The sequence below is a fragment of the Marmota marmota genome, unplaced genomic scaffold (genome assembly GCF_001458135.2).
Source record: "Marmota marmota marmota unplaced genomic scaffold, marMar, whole genome shotgun sequence".
Taxonomy (NCBI): domain Eukaryota; kingdom Metazoa; phylum Chordata; class Mammalia; order Rodentia; family Sciuridae; genus Marmota; species Marmota marmota.
Window position 1 is genome coordinate 21,857,881 of NW_025999977.1, and position 18,303 is coordinate 21,876,183.

Here is an 18,303-nt window from a genome sequence, read left to right on the forward strand (position 1 = left end):
TTAAGTTTACATCAAGCCAATATTGTTCTTACAGTTATTCTGCCATCTTTGCTGAGAGTGAACTGAGTGGCTGGGACTATGATTATGGTTTCTGCTTGCCAAAGACTCTCCGATGTGCTCCTGAACCAGATGCTTTTAACCCCTGTGAAGATATTATGGGCTACGACTTCCTTAGAGTTCTGATTTGGCTGATTAATATTCTGGCCATCATGGGAAACTTGACTGTCCTTTTTGTTCTCCTGACCAGTCGTTACAAACTGACAGTGCCCCGTTTTCTTATGTGCAATCTCTCCTTTGCAGACTTTTGCATGGGGCTCTATCTGCTCCTCATTGCCTCAGTTGATTCCCAGACAAAAGGCCAGTACTATAATCATGCCATAGATTGGCAGACAGGGAGTGGATGTAGTGCTGCTGGCTTTTTCACAGTATTTGCAAGCGAACTTTCAGTCTACACCCTTACAGTCATCACTATAGAAAGATGGCACACCATCACCTATGCTGTTCAGCTGGACCAAAAGCTTCGATTGAGACATGCCATTCCAATTATGCTTGGAGGATGGCTCTTTTCTACTCTGATTGCTATGTTGCCCCTCGTGGGTGTCAGCAATTACATGAAGGTCAGCATCTGCCTCCCCATGGATGTGGAAACCACTCTCTCGCAAGTCTACATATTAACTATCCTGATACTCAACGTGGTAGCCTTCATCATCATTTGTGCTTGTTACATTAAAATTTATTTTGCAGTTCAAAATCCAGAGCTGATGGCTACCAACAAAGATACAAAGATTGCTAAGAAAATGGCAATCCTCATCTTCACTGACTTTACCTGCATGGCACCTATCTCTTTTTTTGCCATCTCAGCTGCCTTCAAAGTTCCTCTTATCACAGTCACCAACTCTAAAGTTTTACTGGTTCTCTTTTATCCTGTCAATTCTTGTGCCAACCCATTTCTATACGCAATTTTCACAAAGGCATTCCGAAGGGATTTCTTTCTGTTGCTGAGCAAATTTGGCTGCTGTAAACATCGGGCTGAACTTTATAGAAGGAAGGAATTTTCTGCTTATACCTCCAACTGCAAAAATGGCTTCCCTGGATCAAATAAGCCTTCTCAGTCGACCTTGAAGTTGTCACATTGCACTGTCAATATTCAGCTGTCCTAGACAAGACTTGCTACAAAGAGTGTTAACTATTACATCAGTAATTGCATTACTGAACTATACTTAAGTCTGAAAAAAAATTACCTGAACCAGTAATTTTAATATAAAGAGTTGGTTTTAGAAAATTATTTATTCTTAGGTATGTTGATCAAAAGACTTTTGCCTAGTTCAAATTGTGATCTATGACCATTGCCAATCTGGGAAATATTTGTCATTGATATGTGATGATATAAAATTCAGAGGCAGCTCAGAAATTTTGTAACAATTTTGACAGAGTGATTAAATTGTTAAACCTAATATTAAGAAAAATCAAGATGGTATTTTACATGTCTTTGATTTTTTTCATTTTAGTCTTTTAATTTTTATTTCACTCTATAAAAACAATTGTGCATAACAGTTTGGAAATTTAAAGTAATTGGTCTTTTTCCCCCCAAATAGTTAGAAAGCCACACTCAAGAGACTGCACTATGCAATCTGCTAGCCACTAGCCATGTGTGGCTAAATTAAGGTTACATGAAAATTGTAGTTTCTCAGTTGCACTAACCACATTTTAAGTGCTTTAAGAGCACATCTGACTAGTAATGTCTATACTGGGCAGCACAGATACAAAACATTTTCATCTTCCCAGAAGAGTTTATTTTTTATGGATTTCAAAGTAATTTACAGAAGACTTCAGTACTTGTCAGTCCTAAAATTTCTGCACTCATATTCACAAAAGTTTAGTATTTTTTGTTTTGTTTTTTTTTAGGTAAAATTCACATATGAATTTTTTAGGTGACATGGACAAATCTTAAATATACCATTTAAAAAGTTTTGGGAAATGCATACAACTCTATGAAGACACAGAACAGTATCACCATCAGAAAGTTCCCCCACCTCCCTTCCCAGTCAGTTCCTCATCCCCTCTCTTAAAGGTACTGATGAATCTGATTTTTATTCCTATAGATTAGTTTTGCCTATTCTAGAACTTCATATAATGGAATCATACAGTTTACGTTCTTGTACATTTCTTCTTTAACCCAACATAATTTTTTTTGCTATTCATTCCTGTTACTGATGAATCAGTTCATTGCTTTTCAATACTTATTAGTATTCCAGTGGCTATGTCAATGGATATCTGGGCTATTTCCAGATTTCAGCTCTTCAAATTTCATTAAATACATATCTAAACATAACTAGACTCAACACATCTAGTTTTCTTTCAATCCTTGTGCTACTACTGTATAATGTGATTCAAATAAAAATTTTAAAAGACTATAAACTTTATAAAATCTCTTCTCTATAATGGGTTTTTCACATTTCTGACTTTTCAACTGCATAACAGTTACTTTATTCAGATGTAGTCCTCTCTCTTGTAAGCTAGTGTTTTAGAATTTGTCTCAGCAATATGGCAGAATACCAATTGATCATGTTGCTATTTAACTACATATATACATTTTATTCACAATAAATCCCAGAATCAAAACAACTGAGTGAAAATTTTTAAAAGCAGAAAGCAAAATAATGAAAAATTAAATCTATTCTGGTGGAGAATCTTAATATAACTAACTTCCCCATTGTTAAATAGTTTGAGCCCAAAAAGTCATCATACATATACTCTGAAAATACCTGTAAATTTAAGTTTCAGCTACTAGACTAATATTCAGAGAGCTCCAGAATCCATCCTCAGATCTGCTTACTTTTTCTCCTGTTTTTTTCCACTGTAGCAAATTGTTCCAGTTACTTTTCCTTAGTCATGCCATATATGTATTTATCCCCTATACTTATCACATGAATAATTTATTCCTTATCTGTTCCTCTATCCTGCTTCCTTTAAAGTACCAACTATGGGTTTATCTTCTTTATCAAACTCTCCTTAATCTACTCCCTTGCTAATCCACTATAGTCAAGAACCTCTTATGTGCAATAAAATAGAGTACAAATAATATATACATATATAAACTACAACAGTCTCTCTCTTTGGACTCCATGGCACTTGCCATCCATATCACTCATTTGCTTCTATCCTATACTGTGTATTACTAATTATGTTTAAAAGCCCATCCTTATTTCAACTGTTACAAATTTCCTTAGTGATACACTCGTCTCTTCTACAACTTTGTTTCTCCCACTATATTTATCCTTCAACTACTCTGCGAAGCCTTACACAGAGTAGTTGATTGAATTTTTTCTTCTTTGTGGTGTTAGGGATTGGATCCAAGGTTGTGCTCATGTTAAGCAGATGCTTTACCAATGAGCTACTCACCTAGATTAATAATTTTTTAAGATGATTCACTTTTGTAACTGAATATAAAACTGTCCTTGTCAAGAAGCATTTCTTGTATGTGATAGTCCTATAGACAGTGTGTGTATTCTTATGCTGTATAATCTCTCAAACCTAAATCATAGAAAAAATCAGATGCTTAATGGATTTATATTTCTGCCTTGAATTTTTTATGATGTTGAATATTATTATTGTTAGGTTGTAAAATGGCTAAAAAGGGTTAATCAATTTTGAATAAATCATGTAAAGTTATAAATAGCTTTAAAATGTATTGGTGTTTTGTATTCCATTTATTACATTTGTTGTAAAGGGTCTGTTTTTAGCTTCTTCAAGAATGTAAATTAAGGGCTGGTGTTGTGGCTCAGTGGTAGAGCACGTGCAAGGCTCTGGGTTTGATCCTCAGCACCACTTAAAGATAAATACATAAAATAAAGGTATTGTGTCCAACTACAACTAAAAAAATAAATATTAAAAAATGTAAATTAAGAATCTCATAATGATTTCAATAAATGTGTTCATAATTAGAAATAATCTTTTCTTCAAAGTATCCCCACTGTTTTCACTTTCCATAGTTTCAGCTATCCACCATCAACCACAGGCAAAAAATATAAAGTGAAAAATTCCAGAAATGAAAATTTCACATGTTTTAAATTGGGTGCTGTGGTGAAATCTCATATCATACTCAATCCCACCCATTTGAATCATTCTTTTATCCAGAATATCCACACTGAACACCCCACATACCATTGTTATTTAGTAGCAATCTGGATTATCAGTTTGAGTGGCATGATATCACAATTCCTATGTTCAAGTAAACCTTTTTTTATTTAATGATGACCCCAAAATGCAAAAATTGTGATACGAAGGAGACACCAGAACATAAAACATAAAAGGAAAGATTAACTTAGATGTTACATGGCAACAATGAACAACACATAGGGATAAAAACAGTTTATACAGGGTTTTGTACTATCTGCAGTTTTAAGCATCCACTGGGGGTCTTGAAACATATTCCCTATGCATAAGATAGAAGTACTCTAATTTTAATTAACGTATTTTTCCCTAAGAGTTATTGCCATAGGCTTCCAACTTACCATTTAACTTTCTAGTTATAAAACACAAAGTTCCCACCTTGCCTAGAGTATATTTACATGGAAAACAGCATAATATTAACCTACTAGCATAAATCAAATAAAATCCTCTATTAAATCCCCTGCCTACTGTCCCAATTAACTGTTGCTGTTTGTTATGATTTGCATGTAAGGTGTCCCTCAAAAGCTCATGTGTTAGACAATGAAAGATACTTCAGAGGAAAAAATGATTGGGTTGTGAAAGTCTCAACCCAATCAGTGAATTAATCCCCTGTAGGGATTAACTGAGTGGTAACTGGAGTGGTAAAATGTGGCTGGAGAAGGTGGGAATTAGGATGTGGCTATGGGATATATATTCTGTATCTCGGGAGTGGAGTCTCTCTGCTTCTTGATCACCATAATATGAGCTGAATCCCTCTGCCACACACTCTGCCATGATGTTCAGCCTCATCTCGAGCCCCAAGAAATAGAGCCAGCCCTCTATGGACTAAAACCTCTGAAACCGTGAGCCCTCAAATAAACTCTTCCTCCTCTAATTGTGCTGGTCAGGTCCTTTAGTCATGACAATGAAAAAGCTGACTAAAACACTATTCATTCTATAGTTATTATTTTCCAACACAATATAAATGATTTAAACTGAGTACAGCAGTTAGAATTAGAATCCTAACGCTGTATGAAGTCTGAACTGTAGATGATTATTTATACATATTATAGCACTGACTGGGGTATTCTGCACATTGAATAAAATAGATAAAGGAAGCAAGGTCAGTTAGTCATTCCAAGAGACTAATTCTATGCAAAATCAATAAGATCTTCTTGGTCTACAGGGAGATAGAAAGTATGTTAAGAAATCACCATAGGATGCTGAGTATGAGAAAAATATTTGAGAAATTCTCAAAGTGTACTGGCACAGGAATTAGATACATGATACTTTCACAAACCTCCTTTAACATAGCAAACTGTAACCTCTACAAAAGACACTTTACTTATAAAAAGTAAAAGACAACATTTACCAAGGCACTGTCTTTATAAGAACTTAGAAACTAACTTTATAGTATTTGGTTATAAAATACAATAAGAAATGTTTACCTTGGACATGATGCAGAGGTTCCTAAAATTCATATAATAGCAAAGTGAAGTCTCAGATAAAATCTGGAGATTTATCTCACATTATCTTTACCACAAAGGTTAAAAATCTTTCTCATATGTGTAAGTTTAAAAAAAAAAAAAAGGCAAACCTGAATGTGGAGTAGTGATTATTAGAGGTTGATGAGCAAGCAGGGCAGGGGAGGGGGATACAGGGAGGGTGAATTTGATCACTTCACACTGTATGCATATACTGAAATAGCACACTAAACCCTATTAATAGGCATAATTAATACATCTTAATCAAAAATGCAATAAAATACTAGATGAATTTGTTAAGAACTGAATCCTCTATATTATCATATTCATACTGAATAATAAAGATATGATTGTCAGCGTGCCAAAAAAAAGGTTTTTAACTGCAAGTAATGAGACCAACTTGGTTGAGATCATCAGGTTTAAAAAAAAGGCAGAATGGAATCAGCTAATGTAGAAGGCCATCATGCTAAAGGCAATCATGATTTTCTGAAACTTGTTTCATTTGTGTCATGAGTGTCAATATGCATTCAAATATATATTGTGTTGTCAAAGTGCATTTCTTAGTGTGGATCCTGGCCAAAAAAAAAATTGCAAATCACTGGTTTAGATAACTTCTCAAGAATTAGAAGTCTTTTTAACATTATCTGAGCTAATAAATGGGTATGAGATCAAAAACAATTTGGTGAAATCCTAATTTTTTCTAGTCACTACCAAAATTATTACCAGTTATATTATCATGCAAGGATATTTATTATTGGACTTTGTTTTGTGGTAAGCCTACTTTTAAATTGATTTTTTTTTTTTCATTTTTAAAAGATGAGGGGCATGAAGACATGCAGAGACACAAATGGGACTACTATGACTTTTTTTTTCCTAATAATACAATGTGCTACATAAAGAAGACTGATACAATAGTACTTACAATGTACTATTTTAAAAAATCACTGAAGCAAAGTGAAATTTTAAATCCTAGTTCCTGGGTAGGATATCTTGTCAATTAACCTAGGGCTTAATTTACAATAAGGTTTGCCTAGAGAAAATACAGAGTGACCAGGTGGGCCTAGGAAGAAGAAAAGAAAAAGATTAGAAAGTAAACTACTCCAATCTAACAATTGATATTGACTTTATATGAAGGGGCACTGGAATCTGATTTAAATTTTACTTCAAAAAAGAAATATGACAAGGGGGCTGGGGCTGTAGCTCAGTGGCAGAGCGCTTGCCTAGCAAGTGTGAGACACTGAGTTTGATCCTCAGTACCACATAAAAATAAATAAAATAATCTGTCCATCTACAACTACAAAAAAAGAAAAAAGAGAAACATGACAGGGCTGTGGGTTATAGCTCAGTGGTAGAGTGCTTGCCTAGTACGTGTGAGGCACTGAGTTCCATCCACGGCACTAAAAAAAAAAAAGCACTAAATAAAATAAAGGTATTTAAAAAAAGAAATAAGGGGCTGGGGATGTGGCTCAAGTGGTAGCGCGCTCGTCTGGCATGCGTGCGGCCCGGGTTCGATCCTCAGCACCACATACCAACAAAGATGTTGTGTCTGCCAATAACTAAATAAATAAATAAATAAATAAATATGTTAAAAAAAAAAAAAAAAAAGAAATAAGACATAACAGTATAGATAATAGGGGAGGGCATTTTAAAACAAAACAAAATAAATATAAAATTGCATATTTGCATCTGCATCTGAATTAGAAGTTTATTAAATTCCATATAGTGAATTAAAATTTGATCAGCTCTTGATGGACTATATTTAAAATAAAAGGAAGTTTCACAATATGTAATATTGTGATGTTTACAAAACTGATGAACTGAGCTCAGAAAGTTTACCACTCTGCATCACCAATGGCTTTTGCAAATACATAGTCTCTCCCTCCAAAACACATAACACCATCTTTCAAAAAGAATTTCCATTTGTTCTTGCTTCGATGAATCTGGAGGGAGAAAAATAATCTAAATTAATTTTATAAGTGAAAAAATCATTTACATTTCTTTGAAATAGTAAACAGATTTATTCTAACACTAAATAGGAATTTTTTAAAAGTAAGACCTCCTCAAGATAGTTTATTCACTAATTCAACAGATATTTGAATTTCTATATGTCAAATACTGTTTGAGGTACTGAAAATACAACCAGTTCTTACATATAAAATATTATTTTAGGCACTAGAGATACTATATCTATATCATATTACAGTCATCCCTCAATATCATTGTATCCTGAGGTATTGGTTCCATAGCCCCCACAGATATGAAAACCTGTGGATGCTTGAATCCCTTATGTAAAATGGTGTATGTGTGTGTGTGTATGTGTGTGCATGCATGTATGTGTATTTACATATACTGACATGTTTACATATATTTACATATAGCACACACACATAACCTATGCATATCCTTCTATATGTTTTAAATCATCTCTAGACTTTTTTTATGTTAAGGTTACAAACTTATTAGCATGAATAAGGTATAGAATTTGAAAACCTTAGGCTTTGCATTACTTTTATTATCACAGGAGTTACTTCCCCAAAATGTTAATCACAGCTGTATTGAAAGAGTATTTGGGAAATACGGCAATGTGGTTTATATAAGTATACCACATTATAAATCTACTGGAGATCCAAAGGGATTTGCCTTTGTGGAATTTGAAACAAAAGTGCAAGCAGCAAAAGCTATTAAGGTAGGTCCAAACCCAGAAGGCAAAACAGGGAAGAGGAAAAGAAGCAGTTCTGAAGATGCAGAGTACTTAGCTCCCAAATTCTTTTTAAAAGGTACAGAAAGCACCTCCATGTTAAAGTGGAAGGGAGTCCACGCATACAAGACTCCTTTGTATCCGAGAATTAAAAGCTTCTAGTACCAATTTCCAAGGAGTTCTGTCCTCATCTTCAGGAGTAGATCTCCAGATTATTTGCATACTTAATACAATGTAAATATTCTTAAGTAGTAATTATACTGTATTGTTTAGGGATTAGAGATGGGGGAAAGGTCTGCAAATGTTTGGTAAAGATGCAATTTTTAAAATATTTTCAATTCACAGTTGATTAAACAGAGGATGAAACTGCAGATATAGAAGGCCTACTATACATGATTTCATATACTATATCTGTAAAAACATACATATACATAATATATATGGAAAATACAGGGGGAAAAAATCCTGCCTTTGAAGAGTTTACATTTTAATAGAAAGGAGACAGAAATGTAATCCGTAAGTAAATTATATAGAATATTAAAAGGTGATGTGCACTACAAAAAATAAAGTAGGAACCAAAGCACAATCTTAAAAAGGCTAGTCAGAATAGGCTTCACATTAAGGTGATACTTAAGCAACAACTTGAGGAAGGCAAGGGATAAGGCCAGGCAGGTATTGACTCAAGGTCACTCCAGGCAAAAGGCACAGGAGAGAAAGTTGCTGACAAGGGGCATGCCTGAACTGTTCAAGAACACCAAAGAGTCCAACATGTCTGCAAAGGTATAAACAGGGAGGAGGTAGCTAATATTATCAAAAATGAAAAAGTTGTGTTTCAGTGTGAAAAAGAAAGTCACAATAAAGCACCAACCACAGACAGAAGATACATCCTAAAATCTGTTTGATTCTGTCCGCTGTTCTTCAGATTTAATAAATCAGCCTAGATACAGGTAAAATAAAATGATAAGAAATAATACTACTTTGAGAGGTAAGAAACCATAAAATAATTGCTACCTCTTCATAAACTACAAGTAACTATTCAGAAAATATATGATTTGAGATCAAAGGTAATATTTAAACCTCGTTGTCTGACTATAAATAATCAAGTCTGGGAATAGACAGATATTGTGACTGGTATTCTTGTGCATTTTGTGAAGTATAAGAAAATGCAAAGGATAAATCCCTGTTTATGTGTTTAAAATGCCCTAATAATGTAAACTTTTTTTCTGAGTTTGATTCCCAAATTTTCTCTTGCACATCTTTAAAATCCCTTTGAAATACAACAGGGACAACAGAATCCTGAACTCAGCACAGGTGAGAAAATATGACCAGAATTAGAAGAACAATTGCAGCAATTTGTCCTACAATTTCAATATAGTTTAAATTAGGTATTTATTAATCTAAAAAAAAATTACTTGACCTAAGGTGACAAATCATTATCATTTCCAGTGATATTGAAAATGCATTTGAGAATACTCATGTATTTAGGGTATTTTTAATCCCAAAAAAAAAATGAATCATTTGTTTTTTGTCCTATACACATACAGCTGGGAAAACCTTAAAAGTATTTCCATGAAAGTCAGGACATACACAAGATTATCTACCACTATTCAACTTTTAAACACTTTATAGGTACTAGCTAATACAGACAAGTGTAAACTACAATTGATATTAACCAATGCAATTAGATAAAATAGAGATATAAAAACTGGAAAAATTTAATAAATTTGCAGATGTATGTCAAAACTCCAAGATAATCAATGAAAAAATACTAAATAGGAACTCTGGTTGGATACAAAATTAGCACACCGAAATCTATAGCCTTCATGCATATAAACAAAAGAAGACACAGAGGAAGAGCCTAATAACCACATAAATCAAAGAAATAAAATAATTAGGAATAAAGAAGAAATATTTGATTTGTTGGCAGCATTCAATACTCTCTTCTTTGAATTGTTCTCACTTGGTTTCTAAAACATTCTGGTTTTTCATCCAACTCCCCAACATCATAACTCTGACCACTCCTTAGTTTCCTTTACTGATCCCTCCAATCTCTCTCTTACTTCTCAATTTTAGAGTATACCAGAACCCTTATTTCTGCTTATATTTATTCTTGGTAATACTAATCTCATGACTTTAAACACCATCTATATGTTGATGACAAAATTTATATCTCTAGCTCATACTTATTCCCTTAAGTCCTGATTCTCAATCAATTAATTCCACATCTCCTAAATGTCAAGTGGACACCTGAAGCAAATTTAAAACTAGAATAACTTTTTCTCCCCAAGTCTTCCCCCATCTCAATGGGAAATGGCCAGGTAAAAAAAAATTCTTCAATATTCTTTATGCCTCCTAGTCATACCCCATTCCCAGATCTACCAGTGCATGTTAGTTCTACCTACAAAGGATATTCATATTTCAGCTACTTCTACCACCTCCAATAGTATCACTCTTGTTTAAGCCTCTATTTTCTTTTGCCTAGACAATACATAAACTTGTAACTAGTTTCCCCATTTTTACACTTGCATCCCCACTTTTTAGTCTAATATGAATGTGGTAGCCTGAGGGGTTCTCCTAAAAATGTAATTTAATATCATTTCTCAGCTCAAAACTCTCCAATGCTTCTCATCCAAAAATTAAAGTTTTTACAATGGATGCAAAATCTCTCACTTCCCCTCCCTTACCATTCTGGACTCCTTTCTGTTCCCAGAACACAAAGGTATTCCTACCTCAGGACTTTTACATTTGTTCCCTCTGTTGGAAATGTTTTTACCCAAATACTTTAACAATTCACTCCCTTACCTCTTTCTGATCCCTAGCCTATTATATTTTCAGTAAGGCTGTCCCTAGAAACTCTATCTAAAATTGCAACCCATTTCTCCCCAACATCATTAAAATATCAGATTTTGTGATTTAATGTTATCTCATTGAAAGTAACGATTAGGTTTTATTTTGAACTGGTCAAGTTGATTCTGAGTTAATGCTGAAAAATAGACAATTATACCCAGGAAAAAACATATCAATAAACAATTACTAACCTACCGAATATTTAAAAATCTCAATGTAATACAAGACTAAGGATACATAAACCAATAGAACAAAATAGAAAATTAACTAAATCCAAATACATATCAAAATTTATTAGGTGATAAAGGAATCTTATCAGTATGGACAAAACAGTCTTTTCAATAAATGTTAGGAAAATCAAGTGTTAAAAAAAGTTGAAACCATGTTACTTTATACATCAACACAAATACTAAATGGATCAAGACTTGAATATTAAAAAAGAAATCAAATAAATACTAGAAGAAAACATGAGTGAATCCTTTAAAATACTGAGGTAAGAAAGAAGCTCTCATGACTCAAAATTTAGAAGTCATAAAATTAAAGACTGACAAATTTAATATCTGCACATAAGAAAAGCAATGAAAGCAAATGATTAAGGAAAAATTACTTCCATGTATAACAAAAAGCTAATAATATCTCTCAACATGAATTAGAACTCTTAGAAATCACTGAGTAGAAAACCAATATTTTAATGGTTTAAAAAGTTGCTGGGTATAGTGCCACATGCTTATAATCCCAGTGACTAAGAGGTTGAGGCAGGATTCCAAGTTTGAAGCCAGCCTCAGAAACTTAGTGAGACCCTAAGCAACTTAAAGAGGTCCTGTTCTCAAAATAAAATTTAAAAAAATTAAAAAGTCCAGGGATGTAGCTCAATAGTTAAATGTCCCTGGGTTCAATCCCCAGTACCAGGAAAAAAAAAAAGAAATGAAAAAGACAGAAGTGTACTCATTTCAGCAGCACATGTATTAAAAAGACAAAAGTTAAGAACAAGGTCACAAAAACTAAATATAAATGGCCCTTAAACACATAGAAAGTTAAAAATTCCTCCAACATACCATTTTCACTTTCCATAGCAATAAAGATCCAAATTTCTTTATCACATTCTATAGGCAATGTGCAGGAAAAACATCACTCTCAAACACTATTTTGGAAATATAAACTGGAACATCCCCTTGGAGAGCACTGTGGCAATAGCTAACCAAATACATTTGTCTTTGACCTAGTTATCCTATTTCTGTACATTTATGTAATAGGTATGTTTATATACATGTGAAATGTCTTATCTATAGAGTAATTCCAAGCAAAAGACTAAAACATAAATATCCATCAGTAAGGAATTAATTAAATAAATTTTAATAACCCTAAAATGGAATATTATACGACTATTAAAATATTAGCATGAAGAAAACCTTCTTATGTAAAAAAGACTGAGACACTGTCAACAGTAGAAAGCAAAGGTGCAGAATGCAGTATTGTCTATGCTACTTTTTGTACTTACACTAAATAAGCTCTATAAATATATTTAAAAACTAATATAACTAGTTACTTATTTGCAGTCAAGTCAGAATCAGAAGAGCTACTAGAAGGAAACATAAATAGTGAAGAAGTGAGAATCAGACCTTATTGTATACCTTTTTATTGTGTTTTGATTTTTAACCAAGTGTATGCACTATTTAAACACCAAAACAAATATACATTTGAGAGACTGTACTATATACATTACAATTAATCACTGTGCTAACATCTAAAGGACAAAGCCACTATAAAAAAGTTTACTAACCTGTTAGGTGAAGATATAGGCTATTCAAATGATTTCACATTCCTTTATAAAGTGTCCAATTTATAGCACAGAATACTCTCATTCCTATTAAAATGTTTCATTTCACCATTAATGTTTCCTGTATTATCCTTATTACTTTAACCTTTATTTATTTTTTTATTTTTTTATTTGTTTTTATTAGTTACACATGACAGTTCAATGATCTTGACATATCATACATTTGAATCAGATGGGGTATAATTTCTCATTTTTCTGAGTGTACAGGTTGCAGAATCATATTGGTCATACAGTCACGTATATATATGCAGCAATAGTAATGTCTGTTTTTATATTAATCTTAGACACTTTCTAGGTCTCTGGAATCACTAATTCTCACCCAGTATATAGACCAATGCCTTTATTTAGCCCCTTTTCATTGTGCATGTTAAAATTTTCAAACTTTCTTCCAAGAGTTAAACTATACAGTTTAAAAGGTAAATTTCATCTGTTAATCAAAGCAAAATAAACCACTTAAAAAAAACAGTGCTTCTCCAAGTTTAAGGGGTTGCAAATCACCTGAAAGTCTTGTTAAAAAGGCACATTCTGGGGCTAGGGCTGTAGCTCAGTGGTAGAGAGTGCCTGCCTCGCACATGTGAAGCACTGGGTTCGATCCTCAGCACCACATAAAAATAAATAAAGATATTGTGTCCATCTATAACTAAAAAATATTTTTAAATGTTTTTTTTAAAAAATGCACATTCTGATCCAGGACTCTGGAGTGGTCCACAGAGTTCTGTATTTGTAATACTCTCCCAGGGTAACAGATGCTATTGGCCTTTAAAACACTCTGAACCAGTAAAGCTTTAAAGACTATATATACACAATGGAATTTTACTCAGCAATAAAAGAGAATAAAATCGTGGCATTTGCAGGTAAGTGGATGGCGTTGGAGAAGATAATGCTAAGTGAAGTTAGCCATCCCCAAAAAACAAATGCCGAATGTTTTCTCTGATATAAGGAGGTTGATTCATAGTGGGGTAGGGAGGGGGAACATGGGAGGAATAGATGAATTCTAGATAGGGAAGAGGAGAAGGAGGGCAAGGGAGGAGGCAGGGAATTAGCAAGGATGGTGGAATGTGATGGACATCATTATCCAAAGTACATGTATGAAGACATGAATTGGGTGTCAACCTATTTTATATACAAACAGAGATATGAAAAATTGTGGTATATAAGTGTAATAAGAATTGTAATGCAAAAAAAACAAAGTACATGCATAAAAAATGAATTGGTGTGAACATACTTTATATACAAAGATATGAAAGATTGTGCTCTATATGTGTAATAAGAATTGTAATGTATTCCATTGCTGTGTATTTAAAAAAATAAAATCAATATTTAAAAAAAAAAAGACTACTGAGGATTCTTTTAATTTACTTGAGTTTCATTCCATTCAATACTATTCTAAGCAAATCAACCCATGACAAGAACTGGCAAGTTTTCCCTCATAAAAATTCACTATAACAATATTTTCCACCCTATTTTGACTTTATAGATACATTCTTTTTGCTACTATTTTCTGACTTCATCACTCCCTTTAAAAAATATTTCAATGGCTCCCCAATACCCTGGTTTCTATTAACGTTCTTAAAATATTCACTAATTAGAGAGTACTCTCAGACAACTAGATTTGTTAATACAACTAATATCACCTCAATCTACTCCACAAGGAGTAGAAGCAAAACACAAAGTATGAGTAAACGCTTTGAAAAATACAATGCACTATGTAATTAATTATAAACTCTCTTCAACAATGTAGCAAAGAACACTATATTCATAATGTTCTAGAAATATTTTGAGACGTTAAAGAATGCATATATAATTAGATACCTTAAAATCTTTTCTTTGTAGAAGTCAATACAATATTTATAAGAAACTAAAAGAAGTTTCAAACTAAGAACTGTCCCTTTTCTACTCCTACTCCCTCTTAAATTATATTTACAAGCATTTAAATTGCCTTTTTCAGGTGAGGGGGGCTGGTACTGGGGATTCAACTCAGGGGCACTCAACCACTGAGCCACATCCCCAGCCCTATTTTGTATTTTATTTAGAAATAAGGTCTCACTGAGTTGCTTAGTGCCTCACTGTTGCTGAAGCTGACTTTGAACTTGCAATCCTCCTGCCTCAGCCTCCCAAGCCGCTGGGATTACAGGTATGTGCCACTGTGCCCAGCCTAAATTCTAAATTTTCTATCTATATAAAATGTTATAGATAAGAAAGTGGTTATCATTTTTATAGAAAATGATTTTTAAAAATAAATTCACAACAAAGGGTATCCTTTGTTTCCTTTAAGTATATTCTAATTGTGATTTTTTTAAAAAAATAGGCCAGGTATAGTGGCACATGCATGTAATCCCAGCAACACAGGAGGCTGGGCCAGGAGGATGGCAAGTTTGAGGGTAGCCTCAACAATGTAGCAAGGCCCTAAGCAACTTAATAAGATCCTGCCTCAAAATGAAAAATAAATAGAGTTGAGGGTATGGCTCAGTGATAAAGCACCTCTGGGTTCAATCCCTAGTACCAAAAAGAAAAAAAAAAAAGAGTAAAATATCTATTAGATATCAAGGCAATGAAAATCACAACTGCAATGATATACCATCTCATACTCACTTGGATGACTAGGTTCTTGAAGTCAGATAACAAGTGTTAGCAAGGATGTAGAGATATTGAAACCCTCAAATGTTGCTGGTAAGAATGTAAAATAGTATAGCTGTTTTAGAAAACAGCCTGGTAGTTCCATAAACCATTACCATGTGATCCAGAAAATCAACTCCTAGGTGTCAAGACAGATAAAAATATATACCTACACAAAAACTTGTGCATTAATGTTTATAGCAGCATTACTCATAATATCCAAAAGGTGGTGATGGGGTTCAAGACATCCTAACCCAAAATATGGCACCTTGGCATCTGAGAAAACAGTCAAAACAAGAAAGTCTCTCTGACATTTCTCTTGTTATTCTTCCCTTAAGCAGGCCATAAAAGAATTCTCTAACCTTCTTCTGAATATTTTACAAAACACTTAAGCCAGAGTTGCCCTCCCTACACCCAGGAGAAACTAATTCATCTCTGAAGACACAGGGACACAGAGAAGAATCTGAACAAACAGGCCTTACAAAATTCCCCTCCATTAATTACAATATCATACCCCTATTTCCTCCAATCACACTTCTGCACAATTCTCCAGAAAAATACTTTTCCCTTTATCTTTGTGTCTTCGTTTCTAAAGGTTCCTGTGCCATGTAAAACTTATCTAAAATAAATGTGTACACTTTTCTCTTTTATTATAGGGTCTTAGCTATGATCCTAGTGGTGAATGAGGAAAAGAGATTACTTTTTTCCCTATACAGTGGAAAACAACTATGTTAACTTTTTATCACTGTTATCCAAACACCTGACAAGAACAATTTGGAAGAGGAAAAGTTTTTTTAGCTCATGATTTCAATGTTCTCAGTCCATAGTTGGCTGGCTTCAAGGCAGAAAAATCATGGCTGAGAAAAGCCGCTCAGCTCATGACAACTAGGGTAAAGCTGAAGCTTCTGTGGAGACCCCAGGAATCAAGAGATACCAGAAATGGGGACTGCTGGCAGAGGGAAAGCTGCAGGCAAGAAGCAGAGCCAGCCCAAGAGAGAGGCCATATGGGTGCAACCATCGAGGTCATGGAGGTAGGGCTTCCCATATCTTACCACCATGTGCCCTGGATGCTGGACATGGAGCTGCAGGACTTAATATGTGCCTAGTTGGGTTCCAGTCTTGCTTTGGTACTATTTGTCCCTTCTTTCTATGTTCCTTTTCCTCCCTTTTGGAGTGGAGATGTTTATTTTGTGCCATTATATATTGGAAGCATGTAACTTAATTTTCTTTCTTTATTTTTATAGGGATTCACAGGATCTGCCTTGAGTCTCAAAGGAGACTTTGGACTTGGACTTCTAAGCAATGCTGGAACTATTAAGACTACAGGGACTCTTGTAGATAAAATGAATGTATTTTGCCTTGTGAGATGGGCACAAGCTTTTGGGGGCCAGGGGAAGGATATTATGGTTTAGATCTGTGATGTCTACAAAAATGCAACCTTGGGGAATATATCTGTCTCTGACCAGCTTCTCTCCTCTTTCTTTCTCTTTTTCTCCCCTACCCCTTTATCTCTCTCCACCACCACCACCCTCCTTCCCAGCCACCATAAGCTGGGAAGCTTTCCTCCACCATGACCTTCTGCCATGATATTCCAGTCTTGGAGACAGCCAACCGTGGACTAAACCTCTAAAACTGTGAGCCAAAATGAATCTTTACTCTTCTAAGTTGTTCTTGTCAGGTATTTTAATCACAATGACAAAAAGCTGAATAACAAAAAACCCAAGGTCCACTGGCAGATTAAAAAACAAAATGTGGTATATATATTCAATAGACTATTGATCAGTAATAAAAATGAAGAGTCTTGATACATGTTACAATATGAATGAATCTTGAAAACATCATAGTAAGCAAAAGAAATCTGTCAAAAAATACTGCATGTTACATGATTCTTTCATATGAAATGCCAGAACAGGAAAATTCATAGAAACAAAGTAGATCAGTGGTTCCCCCAGCCTAAGGGGCAAGGTGGGGGCAACAGGTAGATATTAGAGTAAGACGTAAAGTTTTAAGAAGTTTTCTGAAGATACAGAAAAGTTTTCAAATTGACTAAGCTAATGGTTGTACATATCCATGAACATATTTTAAAAACACTGAACCATATACTAAACAGGTAAAATTTACAGTATACTAATGATATCTCAAGTTTTAAAAAACAGAAATATTCATGAATTAAGGACAAAAACTTGCCATTCTGTTACATAATAATCACAACTTTTTTTTTAAGAAAAACTGTTACTAACTTATTTCCTCAGCTTAAAACCTGAAAGGCACCTTCATCTAACACAGAGTCCCACTGATTCTATCATAACCTCTAGCTTTTCTGTCTTTTTACTTAATCTTACTTTTTACTTAATCTGAACTTCAATTACTTCATATCTATACTATCCCTGTTTTTCTTCCTATTAGCCTTTTCCAAATCATTAAACATAGCCAGTTTCTAAATTCAATTACAATTTTTTCAATAGCCTTTTCAAAAGGCTAATGTTCTTCAGACCAAGTTTAGACTTCTCCACCTAGCATTCAGGATATTTCAACATGCTCCCTACTCCGTCTTCCAGCCCAGCTTCATTCAGTGTACATCCAATAAAAGAACACTTACTAGAGCCAAAGCTGTCTCTTCACTGTCCCTTGTACATACTACAACTATTCATTTCTTGGCCTTTCTCAGG

At 34.0% G+C, this 18,303-nt stretch overlaps 2 protein-coding genes across 4 annotated transcripts in view; one reads left to right on the plus strand and one right to left on the minus strand.

The window, feature by feature from the left end:
- Positions 1-3,799, plus strand: part of Lhcgr (luteinizing hormone/choriogonadotropin receptor) — a 56,703-nt gene extending 52,904 nt beyond the window's left edge. The window contains exon 11 of one of the 2 annotated variants that reach the window (XM_015479473.2): positions 35-3,799. In XM_015479473.2, coding sequence (XP_015334959.1) covers positions 35-1,160 — 1,126 coding nt within the window. In that variant the 3' untranslated portion in view covers positions 1,161-3,799. The remainder of the gene's footprint in view (positions 1-34) is intronic. The other variant, XM_048804971.1, reaches the window with a different exon arrangement.
- A 3,514-nt stretch (positions 3,800-7,313) lies between these two features.
- The window catches only part of Gtf2a1l (general transcription factor IIA subunit 1 like), a 45,794-nt gene continuing 34,804 nt past the window's right edge, over positions 7,314-18,303 (minus strand). For both annotated transcript variants that reach the window (XM_015479680.1, XM_015479679.1), the window contains one exon: positions 7,314-7,576. In XM_015479680.1, coding sequence (XP_015335166.1) covers positions 7,469-7,576 — 108 coding nt within the window. In that variant the 3' untranslated portion in view covers positions 7,314-7,468. The remainder of the gene's footprint in view (positions 7,577-18,303) is intronic.